The 19,366-nt window shown below is 40.5% G+C and overlaps 1 protein-coding gene across 4 annotated transcripts in view; it reads left to right on the top strand.

Annotated features, from left to right (window-relative positions):
* MAP3K3 (mitogen-activated protein kinase kinase kinase 3) overlaps window positions 1-19,366 on the top strand; it is a 40,940-nt gene that overhangs the window by 5,623 nt on the left and 15,951 nt on the right. The window contains exons 2-9 of one of the 4 annotated variants that reach the window (XM_072885577.1): window positions 1,188-1,309; window positions 1,655-1,744; window positions 4,821-4,861; window positions 8,952-9,051; window positions 10,381-10,494; window positions 13,944-14,064; window positions 17,864-17,997; window positions 18,715-18,776. In XM_072885577.1, coding sequence (XP_072741678.1) covers window positions 1,188-1,309; window positions 1,655-1,744; window positions 4,821-4,861; window positions 8,952-9,051; window positions 10,381-10,494; window positions 13,944-14,064; window positions 17,864-17,997; window positions 18,715-18,776 — 784 coding nt within the window. Of the gene's footprint in view, window positions 1-1,187; window positions 1,310-1,654; window positions 1,745-4,820; window positions 4,862-8,951; window positions 9,052-10,380; window positions 10,495-13,943; window positions 14,065-17,863; window positions 17,998-18,714; window positions 18,789-19,366 lie in introns of all 4 variants that reach the window. The other 3 variants (XM_072885576.1, XM_072885580.1, XM_072885578.1) reach the window with 3 other exon arrangements.

The following is a 19,366-nucleotide window of genomic DNA, read 5'->3' as shown; positions in this document are numbered from 1 at the left end:
CTGGTTCACATCGCTTCCTAAAAGTTCCAATTGTCAAAAAAAAAAAAAAAAAAGGCTTTACATCCAAAACTGGTGGTTAGGTCCAGCCTGACTCTTTTTGTTACATTGGTGGCACAGCGCGTAGGAGCAAAGCAGCTAGTGCAGGCCCATTGTGAACCAAACTTCACGTGTCAACTTTTTCTACCTTTTGCAGTATCAAGAAATTTAGGATTGTTATGCTTGCAAAAGCAAAGGATTCTTTTCAGTAGCTTTTAGACACCTTACTTTATGCTAGCATCCATCACAGCCCAGCTACTATGCGTTTCTCTCCTTTTACGTCTTTTTTTTTTCTCTAGACTTCATACAAAGTTCTGCTAAATATCACTTCTCTCCTCAAAACTAACAAGCAATGGAAGAACACTTTAAATTGGTTACATGAGGAATGTTAGCTTCAGAAAGTAATTTTCAGTCAGTAGTACGTATAAGAAAAATGTCAATGTGTGTTTTTTATTTTCCTGCATTTGCAAGAAGCCTTGAATTGAACCTGCTGCATTATACTCTGCCAGTAGACAGTGTTCTTAATGCTGTGCAATTTGAATCTGTTCAGTAGATCTTGAAGTCTCATAAAATGGTTTGAACTTCGTTCCATCAGCTTGTTTTGGGGGAAAGAGAGGAATGTGTTGGGGAAATCAGTGCAAGTGGGTTTGAATTCAGAGATATTCTGAGATGACTCTTCATCCAGATTTTCAGTTTTCTTTCTACTGGCCGTGGTTTGTTCCACTAGCAAGCAAGAATTTTAAGTTAACAGGATATAAAATTGGAAAGAACAGATTCTTACCAGGTTTTCCTTGGCAGAAGCACATCAGTTTGCCCTTCCTAAATGACCTATGATGATCTAGCAAATCTGTCCAAGTTGTACTGTTTGTTGTGAGCGATTTGAACAGAACAAGGGGCTGGGGATGTTTATTCTGAATTTTACTATTGCCAGATCCTTTTGTAACATTGGACAAGTGACTTAAAATGTATCCATTTACTACTTCCTGATATAAGGTTGACTTTGGGCTTTTTATGACTAAATGAAATTGAAGTGTATTTGCAAAGATCCTAAAGAGGATCATCTTTCTATGAGCTAGCAGAAAACAAGTGCAGAAGTTTTATGGATGATACTCACCCAGACAACTTACTACTAAAATTCTTGTGCATCACAGATGAACAAGAGGCCTTGAAATCCATCATGAAGGACCTGGTAGCACTCCAGATGAGCCGACGTCACAGACTGACTGGATATGACACCATGAAGAATAAAGACACTGCTCACTCCAACAAACAGGTAATAGGCCATTTAGTGAGTACTTGAAATCGTTACCTGGAGGCCGAAGGGACAGGGTCTGCTGCCTGTGTCTTGTGCTTCTGACTGCTGAAGCATCACAGGTGGATTAGCTCTCTCTTCTTGCTCAGGCTGTGTTGCCAACATGGTAGCTTTTTTATTTACTTACCTTTACAGACTAGGGAGGGTGCAGTTTTGATAATTTGCAACATCTTAGTGTTCTGCCTTCCTCCCACACATGTTTTTGATGGGGTTTGGTCTGTGTAGATTAGCTAAGAAGTTTACCAAGTGGTTTTCTGGTTTCCAGTCATATTACCATTTGTTTAAATGACTTTATTATTTTTAAAGAAAAAACACAATGCCAGCAGTCCACCCCTCTTGGGCAGCCCTGCAATAACAAACCAGTGTGCCTCTGCAGTGGAAGAAAAAAAAATTCCGGTAAGAAAACTGGCTTCCTATTCAATATTAGCAATTATAAATTAGGAGCATGTTTTAAAGTTGTGTGCAGTGACCTTTATAGAATTCATTTAAGCAGGTGTGGGAGGCCAGGAAGGCTTTTCTTTACTGACTCTGTCATGATGTAGCAGTATGATGCACTTTTCATTGTAATGGAAATAATACTTAAATTCAAAGGGAAGCAGGGAACTGAGAAGCATAATGATGAAAAGGAAACAAGTATTTCCATCTCTGGTGCAAAAGAAGGGCATTGCAGTTTAAAGCTGCATAAAGCAGTCTGTCGGATAATGCTGGTCTCATCTTCACGTGATTCAGACTGCATGTGAATACAGAATGAAGATCTCGATAAAAGGTAGTCAAACTGAAGTTGATCCAAGAACAGTGAAGGGGATTGTCTGAAAGGACTGGCTTTAGTGAAGCTGTAATAAACCCCTTCAGTGAAGAAGGAAACAGCTATTTACAGGTGTCTGAATAGAGGCAGCGTCCTTAACGGGGAGGATTGTCTGGAGTTACCCAGTCATATGTCACATGAAGACGGGAATGAAACTAACCCTCATTTGGGTATGGGGATGTGAAGTCCATTTTGTAAAAAAAAAATACTTTTCCCAAGGTAATAAGTGGCACGGTCAATACTTTAAAACATCTCTAGGTTCATTTTACATTGCTAGAGACTTTTTTTTTTGGTAGAGAAAAGTATTGCATTGACTTTCTGGTAGAAAGAAAGGACAGAATAATAGCGCTCTGTCAGTGTATGCTGCGTATCATTTGAATGAAATGCTTGAAGGCAAAAGCAACAATTTCCATCAAGAATTCTTTGTCCGTTACTGTCTTAAAAAATCAAGTTACTTACAGTTAGAGTAACGTTAACAGGAGAAGTTGCCTGTTTCCGGTTAGATCCTTATTACAGGCTTAAGCTTTTTGGAGCAGGCTTTAAAGTCCATGTCTGTCTCTTTCTTATGCTTTGTCTGCTCATAATCTACTTGTTCAGCTGGGGTATGGGATTTCTTTGAATGTGCTCGACAAATCCGTAGATGGAGTAGTACAAAATCCTTTCCAAATCACTTTGAAACATAAATTTAGAGATATCTTAAATCAAAATCTGTAATCATTATTTATGATACCACATCACAGAACTGGAACGCTAAAGCACCAAACTTGGATTTGCTTTCTTACTCATCTCTTAGGACAGTTTATGTGAGTTGCTTTGAAAAGTGGTTTATATAGGCGATAGGTTCACTGCTTTCAAAGGAAAGGAAAAGCACTAGATGTTTAACTCCTTTAGGTTCTCTCTGAAATTTAAACACTAAGATCACTTTAAATACCTTTCCTTAGATCCTTGAAAAATAGACACAAATGGCCAGCATCTGATCCTTTTGAAAAAAATCATCAGGAGATAGATGCCAAATTGCCCCCGGACCCTTCCCTTTGTTGCAAATTACAGGTTTGAAAGCATGCAATGCTGTTGAGAAAGATATTTTAGCTTGCTTAGGTACCAGCAAGTTGAAGAAAGGTTTCCAAAGAGCCCTGAAGATCTTTTAGTGTTGTCTATTTTAACTAGTGAGAGCTTTGTCACTTAGCTGTTTCATGACCTTGTTGAAACCTTAGCTGTCTCAACACATCTTGAGGTCAGAAATTTACTCTGAAAAATTACTTTAATTCAGTTTAATCCAAACAGTTCTGTTTAGTTCCCTTAGACTGGGCTACTTAGAACAGTGTAGCCTTCCTTCCCTGAAAATCTCTAATATAAAGGGATCATTCCTCCATCCATTGTGCCTAAGAAACAACTGTTTCATCAGTAGTTGGCTGGTGGACATCTTCTATAGTTTATTATTCGTATGCTGTTTGTTGCATTTTTTCCTTTGCTGTTCAATTAAAATGACTTGTCTAGAATTGGCTTCATTTTGGTGGCTTTCTAGAGTAAGTTCTTTCTCTTCCCATATCTGAGAAAATGTCTTTGGTAAAGTTACGTGTAAATTACCCCCCTGCAGATGATTGTTGCTCTGACTGAGAAGCTCATTTGTCATGATCAATTCTGTACCTACAGTATTGCAGGAATACTGTGTACTCACAGTGACTGCATGGGTCCCTTTGAACTGCATTCTTGACCACTAGGCCTGCCAGATACTTCCTCTAGCTAAAGAGCATTTCCTGGCCACATTTTTTTGAAGTTCCTAGATGTATGATTGCCTATTGTCTAAGGCTTTCACAGATGGCTTAATCTATCCCAATCACATAAATTGTGCAGCAGAAATTACGGAGTCTTATCAGAGCAGATTTTTCCCTTTTATTTTTATCTTGGTGACCTAAATTGGGATTTGAACTTTGATCTCCAGAGTTGAAAGTTCAGCATGCTGACTCTTCTGTGCCACATAACATCTTCTAAGTTTACAGTGAAATGCACAGGTCGCACAGTCAGTGCTTTTAACCATCTGCCAGATATGGACGATGAGCCCTTTGCACTTTAAAAGATGACACGTAGTTAACTTGTTTGTAACTTCATAGTTTGAGTTTCAGGGGCTGCATTTTTGGAAAAGTGGAGATGTAGTCTGTGTCTTAAGAATAAAGAATGTACCGTGTTTCTTGTATCTCTCTCTTTTTTTGCCATAGAAGAAAATATGCTTGCTTTGAGAATGCACAAAAAATTAGCTCCAGTTCAGATGAATATGCAGTTGGAATCAATTTCAGATTTTTGCCATGCAGTGTTAAAGATGGATTAATTTTCCATACAGTTAAAATATATTTCAATGTCCCCTGTTTAAGTGACAATTAATAAAAATTACAACTTAGTTTTTACCCCTTTCCTTCTCTTTCTCCTTTAACAATTTGGTGCTGTGTTCACATGTCAGCCACTGGTTGTCCACAGTCTGCTTCAGCTTCCATGGAGAGAGTTATCAGACTCGTCGTGTTCTGGTTAGCCTTTTGAGGAGCTGATGCCTACTGCAATCACAAATTGACCTGCTTTGTGTTTGGGCCTTAAAATCATGATATGATCAGTTTGTGTGCTTTTATGTATGCCAGAGTTTCATTGTGAACTAACCTTATGTTCTTTCTTCTGCAGAATGATGTAAGGATAAAGTTTGAACATAATGGGGAAAGACGGTAAGTCTGTCTTCACTGCTTTGATTCTTTGCTTAGTAGAATAATCTAGGCATCAGTAATTTAGGTTAAATGTTTTGTTGGCTTCACTTTCCTTGTTCCTGAATGAAAAACACACGGTAAAGGCAACAGCAAACATGTCATACACAACTTGCTTATTTTTAAAAATGAGTGGGTCGTATAACACTTTCCTTTGATTTATTTTCATAGTATCTATTTGTAAGTGAATTGCAGTAATATTAAAAAAACTGTCCAGCCTGAAATAAATTCAGCCTGATAGTCTTATTTCAGATATGTTCCCTATTTGTTTCATTTAATTAAAACCAAATGAAACTGATCAAATTAGTGCCATTCTTTTCTAGTTTCTCACTTCCTGGTGACCTATCGCTATTGCTGTCCTGCTGTGACTGAGCAACAGATACAGCAAGGGAAGATTTTTTTCATTGGTCTAAAAGTTTCCTTGTTATTTCCTCTGATACTTAGTTTTGAGACACTTTCTTTTACAAAAAGCAGAATTAACTGAATTAGCATTTTCGGTGTTTACAGTATTGCTTCCAGTGAAAAAAATTGCCTAGATGTTTCAAAGCAGGTCTCAAAAAGCCCCTTACCTGCCATCTAATTGAGAGGAACTCTCGATACTGTTACAGCTGTTCAGCGGCTGTGTGAACGTACAGAAAGACTCCAAACTTGTTTGCAGCCTCTTTGAGGCTGCTCTTGAGCTCTCACTGAGGGGAAAAAGGGATCTTGATGCTAGGTTCCAGTTTCCTTTTTCTGAAGAAATTAATTGGATTGTAAGCACGAATTTATATGCTACTCTTCACAGATATCCTATGGGAATCCTTTGGTTTCTCCTATCCCAAACAGTACTTTCAACATGAAAAGTTCACGGTTTCATGATAAAATGCAAATTTAATGTTGGTAGTACAACAGTGCAAGTTCTATGTAGTGATCCTAACAGCCTGTTACTAGCAAAGGTTACTGGCTGAACTGCTTAAGCTCCTCTTCATGTATCCTCCTTTGTCAAATTAAGGAATTTTTCTTAAAACAGAAAAGCAGAGGCATTCTTCATTGATAAAGCCGATGGCAGAGGATAATTTGTAAAGTCTTCCTCAAAAATTGAACTGTTACATTCACCAAAGTACTACGTGGTGAATTCTGTCACTAAAATAACCTCACTTTTGGGCCTCGAGGAGAAAATTTAAAAGTAATCATAGCTGGGATCTACTGCCACCTTTGTCAGCCAGATCTTCTCAGCACTCTACTGTGTCACAGGCATTGTGTGGACTACAACAGAGCTACTGTGTGACATGTCACAATTTCTTGTGATACCATGTTAGGACAAGGTAACTCAGAAGCAAAATCTTGTCACCACAGTCCTATCATCTTGCATGTCTTCTGCCTGAGTGCATTTAAGATGGCACAGAGCTCAGGGGAGAAGAAAGGTTTTTTTCTGAAGTAACATTAAAATGAAAAGGTTGATTGTGTGTTAGTCTAATTATGCAGTTACGCTCGCCTGAATTCCCCATTCCCAAAGTGGTATGCAGTTACAGACAGCAAGCTTGCACTGAGAATGTAAGTGTGTGTGCTTGGTTTCAGAGGAGCTGCCAGATCTAACCACAAATATTTAAGGTGGTCAGGCAGGAATGGGCTCCTTAAACCCTGCAGTCCATGATTAGAAGAGTGCACAGAGTTTTTAAACTAATAGAATTTGTGGCACCTGAGAACAGCTCTGCTTTTTAATGCATTGAGTGTAGAATGGAAGCCTTTATAAGGGACTTCGGCTCAACTGAGAGCTAAATTACATTTGTACGGTGCCAGAGTACTATAATTTCATGGATGGGTTTCTTAGTAATATGTAGAAAATGTTATTGTGGGCTGCTTTTTAACAAGGACAATTATTTCTAAATAGCTGAATGTTGTAGGTCTGGTAGCAAGATGAACCCTTCCTGGGAAGGGGCTAAGGAAGCCAACTAACTAGAGCTATTTAAAACAAAAGCTGCATATCGTGAAGGGATACTGAGTGCTGGCGAAGCAGGCTGGATGGACGTTTTGGAAACTAAGGCTTCTATCCAAAGCACGTGTTCAGCACAAACTTGTGTGAGCTTCCCCAGAGGTGATTCAAGGTTTCACTGAGCTCTGAGTTGCCCCTGTGAGCAAGATAGGTGTTGAGTTTCTGTGGTCTGTTCAGGTCTTTCTGTTTCTGCCTGATGGCAACATTGTTAAGTGGTGCTAATAATCAAGCTTTTTGGGGCAGTATTTCAGCTATGCCGAAGCAGAGTTGTTTCAAGGCGCAGCGGTGCGGTAAGCAGCTATCGAAGTGGTCTAATAGCTTTCAGAACGATGGTGGCTGTCAGCTGTGTCCCAGAGCTGTTTGTTTAACTTGCCGGTAGGGGAGACGCAGTGTGGTCTTGTGGCCCATGAAAGCAGATGGTGAGAAGTCTGGTTGCAGGATCCCGAAGGCAGGAGCAACCAACCATCTGGGCCTTGTGCAGCAGAGATGAAAAGTGGGTTTCTGAGCAGTAGATGTCCTTGGTTTGCTAGAATAGTGGATTGTAAAATATAGTTCACATTTGAATCCTCCAGTTCTTGACCCAGAATATTTTACTCACTGATTCTTCTGAAGAGGGTGAAAATTGTCCTTTTCCACAGCTGTCAAGGTAGCGACTTTCTGAGTACTTGGCAACTTCCTACAGGAGAACATTCCACCAAAGTAAACAGTTTTAGATGCTTTGCTGGAACTTCATAGTACTACTTTGCCTAAAGCATTAGAGTTTCTATTCCAAAGTAGGCAAAACAGTAATAAAACCAAATAAAAGTATACAGTCATTTTCTGAAAAGTGTGCATGTGCCACAGGATTCTGCAGGGCTCCCCTAGGACGCTGTGCCTGTTGCCATTTTGGATTTCTTGAGGCCATTGGTGTATGTGAGTCTGAAACTCCTGCCATTCAACTGGCGAGAAAACGGCTGAGTGCTAGAACTGGGGGTTTAGTGTGTCACAAGGTCTGGGCTCAGGGAAAGTGATCAGAATAATTTACATCTGTGCATATTTTGTGTGTCAGTCAGTCGGTGAAGGTGCCCAGAGATGCATTACATATGAAAAATACTCGTGAGGGAGGAAGCATGAGAGTATGAGACTGATCTGTCTTATATGAATATTCTGTCTTAGATATCTATCTTATATGAATCTTCTGAATTATTGCAAGTCAGCTGTGCCACTGCTATTACAGCTGAAGCATATTTAAGTTTTGATCTATTTGGCCTCTAATTAAAAAAAAAAAGGCAATTTTTTAAAATCAAGCTGTGAGTGACAAACAGTTGCACAGTTACAGTTAGATTTGACTTCAGCTCTTGAGAAAAAGCCCCTGCTGTGTTGCACAGGATTTGAAGGATAACTGCGGAGACAGTGTAGTGAGTCTGTGATTCAGATGTTTGGAGATGTTTGACTTGAGCATGCAGAGGGCTAACATGGAGCTAACGTCACAGACCACCTTTGGGAAAGAGGGTTTTCAGATTCCTTTGTGTCCTCCTGCTGATGCCTACCCTCAGGAGTTCAGGACTAACTTTGCTGTGGGAATGTTTGTTGAAACCTTTCAACTGGAACGCGTTTTGGAAATTTTTAGGGAGTGAGTTTTGAGTTCAGATACTGGAGTACTTAAACCAAATACTTTTTTGTTCTTTGGGCATTCTGCAGCTTTTAATTCAACTCTCACTGAATGTATTTGTTTGTGTGTTGTGCCTGAGGCAGTATTCTTTAAGCCAAAGTGCATAGGAGACTTGTATCCTGTTATGTGAAAGACAGTTATTCAGTAAAGGATACTTTTCTATCCAAGGACAAAGGCATTCTATTTGAAATCTTCAGTTGAATGTTGCATTTTGACAAACCATTTGGAAATGGGCCAGAGATCAAGAATTCCTTGCTAAAATAATTCATAGCCATTAAAATAATTAATATCCATTCAAATTAGAAAGGTTCACTACCTGCTTGAGGATGAAAGGAGAACATTCAAGGGTGGTTTTAATGGTTCAGCCATCTAATTTGATTGCATTATCAATTATATCTCTGAATTCAATCAGTGATTCTCTTTCATTCCAGAATTATCCCATTTGTCCGTCCCGTTCGCTATGAAGATGTGCAACAGAAAGTGAAAACAGCCTTTGGCCAGCCACTGGACCTCCACTACATGAACAATGAGGTACAGAGCATTGTTATCAGTGCTCAGAGCATGTAACACTCTCTCTGGATGACACCTCCTTTTCCCATCCCAAATTCTGTACCCTTAAATTTAATTTTCAGTTCTTCCCTCTAATACAAACCATAGTTGAATCGCTCTCTCCAGAGGAAAACATGCTGATACTGGCAAAACATCACACTGATGCGTGTATTGTACGAATATCAGCATCTTGCTTCCTTGTACTGGTATTGTTTGGGAGACCGTCTTGGGGAAGTAAAAAAAGGTATTTGAAGTGTTTTGACTGTTGAAAGCAACTGTTGCAGGCCAATATATATACAATCTGAGGACTGCAGGCAGTCCCAGACTCATTTCTTCAAATGCCTGATAGCAGAGTCAGTATTGTTTGTGTTGAGTGCTGACCAGCAGCAGCCATCCAGAATTACCTCCTGCCGGCTCCAACGCTTTCTGCTTATTGCCCAGCTATTAGGCCAACAAGGGGAGTTAGAGAACAGGGGAAGCTCTCTGGTATGAGATGCTGTAGGGGGGCTGTGGGCACTGTCATTGGTAAAAGAAAGTAACGTGGGGAATAGCATTTGTCTCTGAGGAACTGGGTAGTCCGTGTTAATAAATCTAAAATATTTTGTTGGCTTTCTCCCTCTGGACACCCTGGCTTTTCCTTGGTTGTTTTTTTTGTTGTTGTTGTGGTGTTGCCCTCCCACCGTTGGGGACTGCATCTGTAATGAGAGAGATGCAAAACCCCATTCACCAGTAGGAGTCGGACAAAAATGAAAGGGGTTCTTCAGTGTGAATAACATTCACGTTTTGCATTGTGAATGGGCTGTAGAGTGTGTCTCACTCAGAGAGTGTCTGAGCATAATTTCATGGGGTCTTACTAGCAAGTTTTAAATTCTTCTTTGATTCCCTCTTTCAAAGTCTTAATCTTCTTCATACTAGTCTCTATGTGAAACCCAATTTTCACTTGATTGTTAGGTCTGGATTTATAAGTATTCTGAGCCAATGTTCTCATCAGGGAGTCAGGGGCCTGTCTCTGTCTTGTTCTTTGCAAACAACAAATTCAGGTAGCAATTAATATTTTTGTGGATGGTGCCTTAGAGAAATTTGCATAGAGTCAGCCATTTATCTGATGGCGTGGGAGGAAAACCTTGTTAAAACGGACAGTGAGACAGTATTGTAATGAAAATTTGTGGAATAATTGAGCAATCAGAATCTTATCTTGTATTCTGATTTTTTTTTTCTTTTTCTAATGTTTGTTTAAATACCTATTGTGGAAGTAGACTTATTTTTTCTGTCTTTTCTAATTATTTTTTTTTCCTGTTCTTTATTTCGCAGCTATCTATTCCTCTGAAAAATCAAGATGACCTGGATAAAGCAGTAGATCTCTTAGACCGAAGCTCTAATGTGAAAAGCCTTAGAATATTATTGCTGTCTCAGGACAGAAACCATGTAGGTAACAACGTCTGTAACTGCAGCAAAATGAAGGTTTTTACCATTTAGTCTCTGAAACATGGTGGTAGCCTTATCTGAGAGTAACAGGGATTAGTAAAATCACCTTCACAGACACAGTGCATATGTTTATCTTCTTTGCTTTGGCTTAGCTATAGGTATCTTTTTTTTTTCTTCTTTTTTCCTGGCTTCAGCAGCTGTTCAGGGACGAAAACATTGCAGCTTTTTAAGCTGTGATATGAAGGCCATTTTATATCAAGTACCCAATGACTGTATTCAGAAAACACTTAATGAATTTTGTTCACAGAGACCTTCTTTTACCTTTGATTAATAGCACAGTGTTGAAAGTGCATGTAATTATCTTGCCTTTAAGAAAGCACAGGTTGTCCTTGAAGGCAAGCTATTAGCACTTTTTTCCTGGGCGATAAGCCTGAGGACAGCTCCCAATGGTTTTTCAGTTCTGTAGCCTAATGCATTGAATCCAGCCTTACTCTGTAGAAACTAAGCTGCTTTTAGCTAATAATGGTGTATTCACACCTAAGATGAATTTGATTGTGTCTTGGTTCACTTTCCTATACCACAGGTGGCTGTGGCAGTGAGTGTCAGTGTAGTTTGCACGTTCAGCAGAAAAGATCATAACATGAGAAGTAAGTCTTTAAGTCAAGCTCCCAAAGCTGCCCGTTTTGGACAGCGAATTGAACTGCAGGCTGAAGAGGGCAAAAAGAGTCAGAAGTTTCCCTTATTCCTGATTTGTGACTGGAGAACTTTGTTCACTCAACCAATGTCTTTTATTTCAGAATTAAGGTCGTACAGCTTTTCAAGCCAAAGACCTTGATAGCTTAGATATTTTATTTGCAAATTACCAAATTCTCTTGAAGAGTGTGACACAAAAAGCTACTCTGTCTTGAAAGCTCTGTTGGTAGTAGCTTGTTGATCTTGAATGTTCATCCCTATTCAAGTTCTGCAGGCTGTGAGCTCAAACTCTTGAAATAAGAACACCTGTAATTCTCGGAACTGTCAGGAAAACTTAAATATACTTCTCGCTATTTTTGAATTTGATAATCCATGTTAGTAGAAATACAGAGACCTTCAGGAGTGTTAACAGCCCTTTCCCAAATGACTGGATGCCAAAAGCTGGAAAGGTGTAGGAGGGGGATGATGCTGTTCCTTGTCCTATGCCCTTTCCCTAAGCATTTGATACTGGCTGTTCTGAAGACAATACTTGGCAAGAAGGCTTTTGGTCTGACCTAGCGTAGTCAGACTTTGTTCTGTGTTGTCAGGAAACAGTCTGTAAAAGGTGGCCTCAACTTTTGGTATAATAGAGTAAAACAATCCTCTTTTACAGCCCTCTGTTGATTTCAGTGTCTTCAGACTGCAAACCAGATGTTAAATGATACTATCTAAATTTTACATAAGCCACCTACAGTAAGCACTTAGTAAATCTCATGCCTACACCAGCCAGTAGCCAGTACTATGGTGTTGTCCTTTTATTAGCTGTTTTTTCCTCTTTTGCTCAAAGCAGAAACAAACAGCGAAGTCTTCAGTAAGTGCCACTGTTTCCCCCCTCTCCTCCGACTTCCTCTTCAGCTCTGAGTTGCCTGGCAGGAGAGCCCTACATGTGATAAAGCAAAAGCCCACAAGTCTGAAGGAGGTTTCTTGGCTGCATGATCTCATCCCACTGAGGGAGCGGGAAGCATTATTTTTCCTGAAGTACAGGATGCAGATTTTGTTTTGGTTGTGCTCTTTTCTTTTTCTGGGGATGGAAAGGTAATGCCGTGACTTTGGCACAAATATGTATATAAACCAAATTAACTTTACAACACTAGCTGTGTGACTCGTCCTGAGAGCCTGTGTTTGTGAACAGAGTTTATATTAATTTTCTTGTGCCTCTTTCTGTGCCTCATTTGTGCTTTCTTTTATCAAGCAGCTCACTTCTGTTGTCAGTCCTTTCTTTGTGTTTAGAAACTAATGGTTAAGTTGAACACCTAGAGTACTAAAGCCAGACTGTCCACATAAATGGTGCGACCTCTGCACTCTTTATTCAGCTCCTATGAATCTATTCATGGTAGAGTTTATGTAATTTAAATCAGGCTTCCTCCTTACTCAGTGCCAGGGTAAGTGCTTATTAAATGAGCAGCTGTTTTTACTTTTTTGATTGTGTGGCTTCACACCTTGTTTGCCAGTCATATTCAAATAATTTTCAGAAGACAGAATTAATTGCCTTGGGGTCCCTTTGGTTATGTTCATCTCAATAAAATAAGTGCTTTGCAAGCATTAGTTAAATTCTGTAATGCACAAGAGGAAGGGACTATTACATCCTCTTGTAAAACTAGGTACTTTGGGACAACAAGATTAAAATTGAAAGTGTCCACTGGTATTGAGCACCTGCTTTGACATGCATAGAATCTCATTTGCTTGGAGAAGGTTGGAAGTTCACAGTATTTCATGTGTTCAGACCTTAGTGCACCATCCTCAGATTGTTGGTGTCCTGTTCAGTCCTGTGTTAAGAGCGCATGTTCCCTGTATCATCCATGGAAAGAGCACAGAGATGTTAGCTGCCTGAAGCTGCAGTCTAAATATTTCCAAGCGAGCACCCTCTGGAGTCTGAAGCGGCCTTGCAGTTTCTCGTGGCAGAGCTGTGCATAACTGCTGCACAAGGAGGGCAGCAGTTCTCCTGGGCAGCATCCTACTGCCCTAAATTGAAAAACCATCCTGCAGTTCCTCCGCCTGCGAAGCATACTGGGCTTATCCCTTCCATCTTTCTCAACAAGTTGGGGAGCAGTCCTTTGACATGTCTCCTGTCATTCCTCCTCCTGCTTTGAATGAGGTGGAGGCACTGTGGAAAAATGATCTTTAATTAGATTATGTCCACGTAAGTTCAGGGAACGATGAATAAAAGCAACACAGGCAGCCGTTCATCTTGGCATCTCTAAATTCTTTGTGCTCTTAAACTCTCTAGAATTTATTTTCACTTAGATGGTCTGAATTGTCAGTTTACTTTTTAAAGATTGTGGGGAGTCAAGTTGCTGTCTAACTGCTTCTGAAAGAGTGCAAGGTTTGTAATTTATCTCTGCTGGCCAAGATGGCTGATAGAACTTGTAGGTTCTTCCATGGCCTGGTCTCGGTGAGTGGTATGAGCCCCTTGTTGGTTCATAGGTAGCTGCTAATGGAATACAGACGTTGAGACTTGTAAGTCCTGCATTCGATTTGAGGCTGGAGGGTAGCATGCTCTAGTTGTTCGACTCCTGTTTTACACCATAATTGTAAAGCTTGCTCTTTCGCTGCCTTTGTTGTTTGTGTTCTGTGAAGTTAATAAGATCGCAGGCTCTAGAGTTGTTCCTCAGCTCCTTTCTTGCTACTGAACATAATGATATTTTTTGAAACTGTGGCCAGACTGCTTGAGCCCCTCAGTCTCATTTTATTTTATTTTTTTTCATTTTACCCAACAGACCAGTTCTTCACCCCATTCTGGACTGCCCAAACAAGTCAGGATTAAAACTTCCCAATCTGTGGGGGATGTGAACACACCCTATCAGCAGCCAGAACCCAGAAGTAGGCATCTGTCTGTCAGTGAGTATTTTTGCCACTTCTGCTTGTCTTCGTTTTGTGAAATTTATCTTTTGGGCACTAGTGTTTATGGTATAGCGTTTAGGAAAGCCATGAGAAATTGAAAGGTTGTTCTAGGACAAGGCAGTTCATTTTCAAAAGCTCTTAATATGTTTACAACAGAATGTTTGAAAGTTCCTTAGTAAGTTGTTGAGCAGCTAAGGAGCTCCTAAAGGGGATGTCCTAAAGCCAGATTCATTGAGGTTAGAAATTTGGAAAGCTTACATGAGTCCATTAAGCTTTTTATTTAGATTGGCAATTTCAGTTCATGAAACCTAGATTTGATTTTTTTTTTTTTTAATGTTTGGCTTTGGAATCTGTCCTCACTCCTGTAATCAAGCATTTTACTAGTAGCACAGGAATTGCTAACCATTATCTAACCAGTGCCCTACATACTGAGTTCCCTAACCTTTCACTCTTGTAATTTCCAGATGAGTAGAGCACAAGGCTAATATCATAGGTGACTGGCACAGCTGCACAAAAGATAATAAGAAAAATCAGAGTAATATGTACCTTTGTCTCATTTCTTTTGTGTTTCTGTTAGCTTAGTGAACTCGTGTTTAGTGGAAAGGTCCGTATAAGACTCCTGTAATTTTTATGGCATCTGTCTGGTAGATTTGTGTGAGTCGTCCCAATTTCTGTGTTACAACCCCCTGTATAACTATGCAGTACTATTCAAATCCGTGGTGGAAGGATGCTCAAAGCTGTTAACTTCTTATATGAAAAACTAAAACATCTGAAACTGCTTCAAAGACTTTTGGGTCCAAAGAAAAAAAGTCTGTGGTTTAGAATCTGGCTCCTTGGTGTGAAATTCAGTGAGCAGTGAAAGAGCAGGAAGAAGGTGAGCAATAATAGGGATCTGCAGTATGAAGGCTAGAGCCTAAGATAGTGCTCTGTGTAAATGACTTTTGCTTTAGAAGTGAGAAAAGCTAAATTTTGCTGGAAACAGAAGCAGAGGATGGCTGTGTTTGTTACAACAGCTATTTCAGGGCCTGTCAGACCTAATGCTTCAGATGACAGGTGCTGCAAATCACGAGGGCAGTACTAGGAGCTGGGAATGTCAGAGTTGTGTTGTTTCCAAGTTCTAAACCCGCTGCCTCTGTGGAAGAGGAGTGCTTCAGTTTCATTAACTGCATAAACTTGAGGCATAATCGTTACAGGATTTTAGATCAGTATTTGCAATGCAATCTTAGCATCAATAAATCCAATTAAACTAGGACAGACAGTCTCCATATTGGGGGGGGTCTAAGTTGGAGTCAGAGCCATGCTGTTCTGACCAAAGGTAATTGGGAGAGTAAGCTCAGGAGAGAAGGAACTGAGAACTAGACCAGTAGTTCTCAATACTAGAGTTGTCCAGCAAACCTGTTTGTATCCTGTCTAGAGTCTGCTGATCCCCTTTTGTACGGTTTGCTTTTATGAAGTAGCAAACAAACAAAGAAGTGCTGAAAGCTTGTGAAGTACGTGACTGAAACTGGGACAAAAAGAGTTTTCCCATCGTTTCTAGTTTGAAGTTAATATGCATAAAAAGAGCAACATTCCTCAGTCCTATGAAGAAGGCAGCAGTATCCATGCACGTCTGAACACCATGTTTCTTTTTTCACAGACAAATCCAATGCCAACAATATTTTATTTAAAAAAATATCTTTCTCCTTTACTGGCATTCTAAGGTATCCAAATAATGATGCCAAAGCTAACAGACTGTACCGAGTGTCTGTCGTGGGTAAACTGTATAGTAATAAGGGGCCCCTTCTGTATCCCAGTTGTACAGACTCTTTCCTCTTATCCCACCTTATGGACGCTTTCTGATTAGCCTGTCATTCATCAATCAAGAAAGCATTGGTTTTATTTTCTGAACATGTGAAAGTACCAGACTGTTACGTTATTAAGAGGTCCAGAAGAGTTCCAGTTCTGTCAGAGCTCTGATGGTAATTTGGCAATAGGTCAGTCTTGAATCAATTTCTTCTTCCTTCTCTTTTCCTATCTTTGATTTGGAAAAGGAATGTACCCCTGTTTCCTAGCGTTTCAGGCATAGAGACTTTCCTATTCATACCACGTCATGCAATGAAAGTCGAAAGCAGCGTTCAACAAAAGTTGTTTGCATGCAGGAGATATATCTGTGTAGTTCCTGTCTTCTAAAGTGGATGGGCCTCAAGCCTGCTGTCACCAGTTCAGAGGTTTGGAAGTAAAGGTAACTTTTATTTAAAAAAAAAAAAAAAAACAACAAAAAAAAAGTTGCTAAGCATTCTGGCAGCACTTGTGTTTTTTCCACTCACTTCCTTTGATATACATTGATTTAGTGCCGACTTCCTTTTCCTGCCCAGTGATGGTGGCCTTTCCACAATAGCGGCTGGGCCGATGCCAGCAGGGCTTGGGCTCCCTTTGGCCAGCCATGGCATTGTATCGGAAAGAGTGAAAGTGTGCTCCCGTGACTCAGTGCAGCCCCAAAGCACGCTCTCTTGTTTGTCTCCACGCCAGTTGGCTTGTAATGTCACGTGAGCCCCACAGAGCTACTTGGAAAATCAGGTGGTAGCTCTAAGCAATAGATTATTTTTTTGCATGTAGTTCACCCCTCCCATGCACTCTGAGCCATGCCAGCGCTGGGTTTTTGTTTCTTTGGCAGTCCTCTGAAAGGTGTGTGCACTAGTTTTCAGGTAGCTTCTGCCGATGTTTGCCTTCACTCTTCATTACAAAAACTTCTGTAGAAAATACTTTCCTTGGGAGAGTATTTGCTGATCTTCACCCATCTTTCATAGCACCTGAGTACACACAGTTAATTAAAGACAGCAACGTAAAGACCACAGCTTGAGAGCTGATCTTAAAACGCTGTCTCTGACTTCATGGGTGACCCTTGAGTAGGTTGGCTGGACCACAGCATTTCTTGGAGCTCACTGTTTGACTTGGTGGGAGCTGCAGCTGGATAGGTCACTGCAAAAAGGGATTTTGTATCTTCCTGTTTCTAAAGTATCATCTTCTTTGAGATCTGCAAGGAAAAAAATAAATCCTAGGGGTGAAGTTTCTCTCAGTAGGTAGCACAACAGAAACTCTTTAGGTAGTACCATTAACAGATGAGTAAAATGGTTTTCTCATCCTTTGGCCCCTAAACACGCTCTCTGCCATCTGGCTATCTCATCTAATTAACAGAAATTGCGGAACTGACCTCCATGTGTTTTCACCCAAACTAGTCATGCAGTTTCATTTTTCACACAGTAAAACAGAAATTTGGGGGTTATTTACAAAGGTAACAGTGCTCCCATGTGATACTGAAATTGCTCAGTGTCAGTATAATTAGCTCAGCTGATGATGACTAGCAGGGATAGTGCTGTCACTCAAGGTAAATGATACAAGTTTGTCTCAACTAGTAATCAAGGCGGAAGATTGGTTGCCCTGACGAGTATTTTGTTTAGGGGAGATTAGCGGTGAAGTGAAGTTCATGTGCAAAAGCCAGGGATTCCTGGAGCCCTCTGCCTGCCCTGAGATACTGAAATTATGCTCAGAAGGTTGAGCAGAAGAGGTTAGCCATAGGTAACTGCTCTGTTAGGAGCTTCACCAATAATCTTGTAGTGTCTAAAATGACATTACGGGTGCTCGTTGAACGATTTGCACCTCCTGGTTCCATTTCTGTCCAGACTGTAAGGTTCACTCCAGAGCTGCTGTGATCGTAGAGGTCTAGCATTAGAGGTGACTATTTGGATTTTGTGTACATGCGTATGCAGTCTCATTTCAGTAAGCATAAATATCAAAAACGTCCTTCTTTCTGGCCCAGGTTCCCAGAACACAGGCCGAAGTTCACCACCTCCTGGGTATGTTCCAGAGAGGCAACAGCGCATTGCTCGGCAGGGTTCCTACACCAGCATAAATAGTGAAGGCGAATTCATCCCAGAAACCAATGAACAGTGTGTAAGTATGAGCATTAAGGTGGAAAAGAAGTAAGTCCACCTGTTAAGGAATTCGCTGCTGCTCTCTGGGCCCTCTTTTTCACTCCAGAATACTCACTTTTCCACTCCAGAATATTCACTAGCTGTAGCTGCATTAGCACCTACTAGTGCCGCTTTGTTCATTTAAACTATGCTTCGAACTTGTTTGTAGTTGTGTAAGTTCAAAGCCTTTGCTGGACTGCCAGAAGCAGGTACCATGCATGTCAGGCATTGTCTCTCCACCTCTGAATGAGCAGTTTTGGTGTGCGTTACACATGTATGCTCAGGTTTCCTATTACCAGGTTCATGTGACCCTCCTGCATTTGAAACTGCGCTCTCTATTCAAAAAAGTAGGAAGTAAGGCCAGAGGGCGACTTGCAGGTGGAGGCAGCGGTGCAGTAGCACCAGCAGAGACTCTGTTCCTGAAGTCACTTGGGATCAAAATGCAGCGCAAGGCTGACTTAAACTTTCATTTTCAGATCAGAGTCCTTCGACACTTAAAGCAATGGCCCAGATTTTATATGTCCTTAACAATTTCTGGGGGAGATAAAGGAAAAATGTACATTCTAAATAGCTTTAGATTCCCCTTTTCATCTGGATGTCCTCCAGGCAAGCAGTAGTGGGCTCTGATCCTCTTGCACAGCCTCTTTCAGGCATTAGACGGAACCGATGTTGCCATGTGATTTCTTCTGTGTTGCAGATGCTGGACCCTTTAAGCAGTGCTGAAAACTCGGTGTCAGGAAGCTGTCAGTCCTTGGACAGGTCAGCAGACAGGTACAAATGTACAAGCTGGTAGGAACTTCTGTGCTCAAACTGAAATGCCAGTTGTTCTTACACAAAAGTCTGGTTGCCATCTTGTAAATTTTCTTGGAGAGAAATAGGAACTTATTTCCTACCTATATCCCAATATATTTCTCAGAGAGAATTAACTACGTCTTAGGGATTTTCTGGGAAAACCATACACCAACAAACTGGTGCTTCAGTAGCTCTATGTTATAAATACAGAGTTCTAAAGCGTGCCGTCTGTGTGGAGCCTAGACTCCGAGAACATCTGGCTGTAGGGTATTTAAATCTCTTTTAGACAAGGCTCTACTTGTTCATTTAAAAAAAAAAAAAAACAACAACCTATTCTAAGGTTACAGAAATATATCATTACACTAGATTTCTATGTCCTGCAAGATAAAATATTAATTCCAAAGGTAAAACAGGGGGCTCTTCCTTTGAAGAAGAGTTTGTCATAGTCCGATGCTTTAGATCTTTTTCTTCCCTTTCTTTCCTGTTGGTGTTGCTTGAGGTGTTGGTGGGCAGCCATAGGTCCTATTAACTTGAATAGCAATTACGGCTTCCCAGCA

This window comes from Ciconia boyciana, chromosome 22 (genome assembly GCF_034638445.1).
Source record: "Ciconia boyciana chromosome 22, ASM3463844v1, whole genome shotgun sequence".
In the NCBI taxonomy this organism is placed as follows: Eukaryota; Metazoa; Chordata; class Aves; order Ciconiiformes; family Ciconiidae; genus Ciconia; species Ciconia boyciana.
This window is presented reverse-complemented; position numbering and strand designations above follow the sequence as displayed.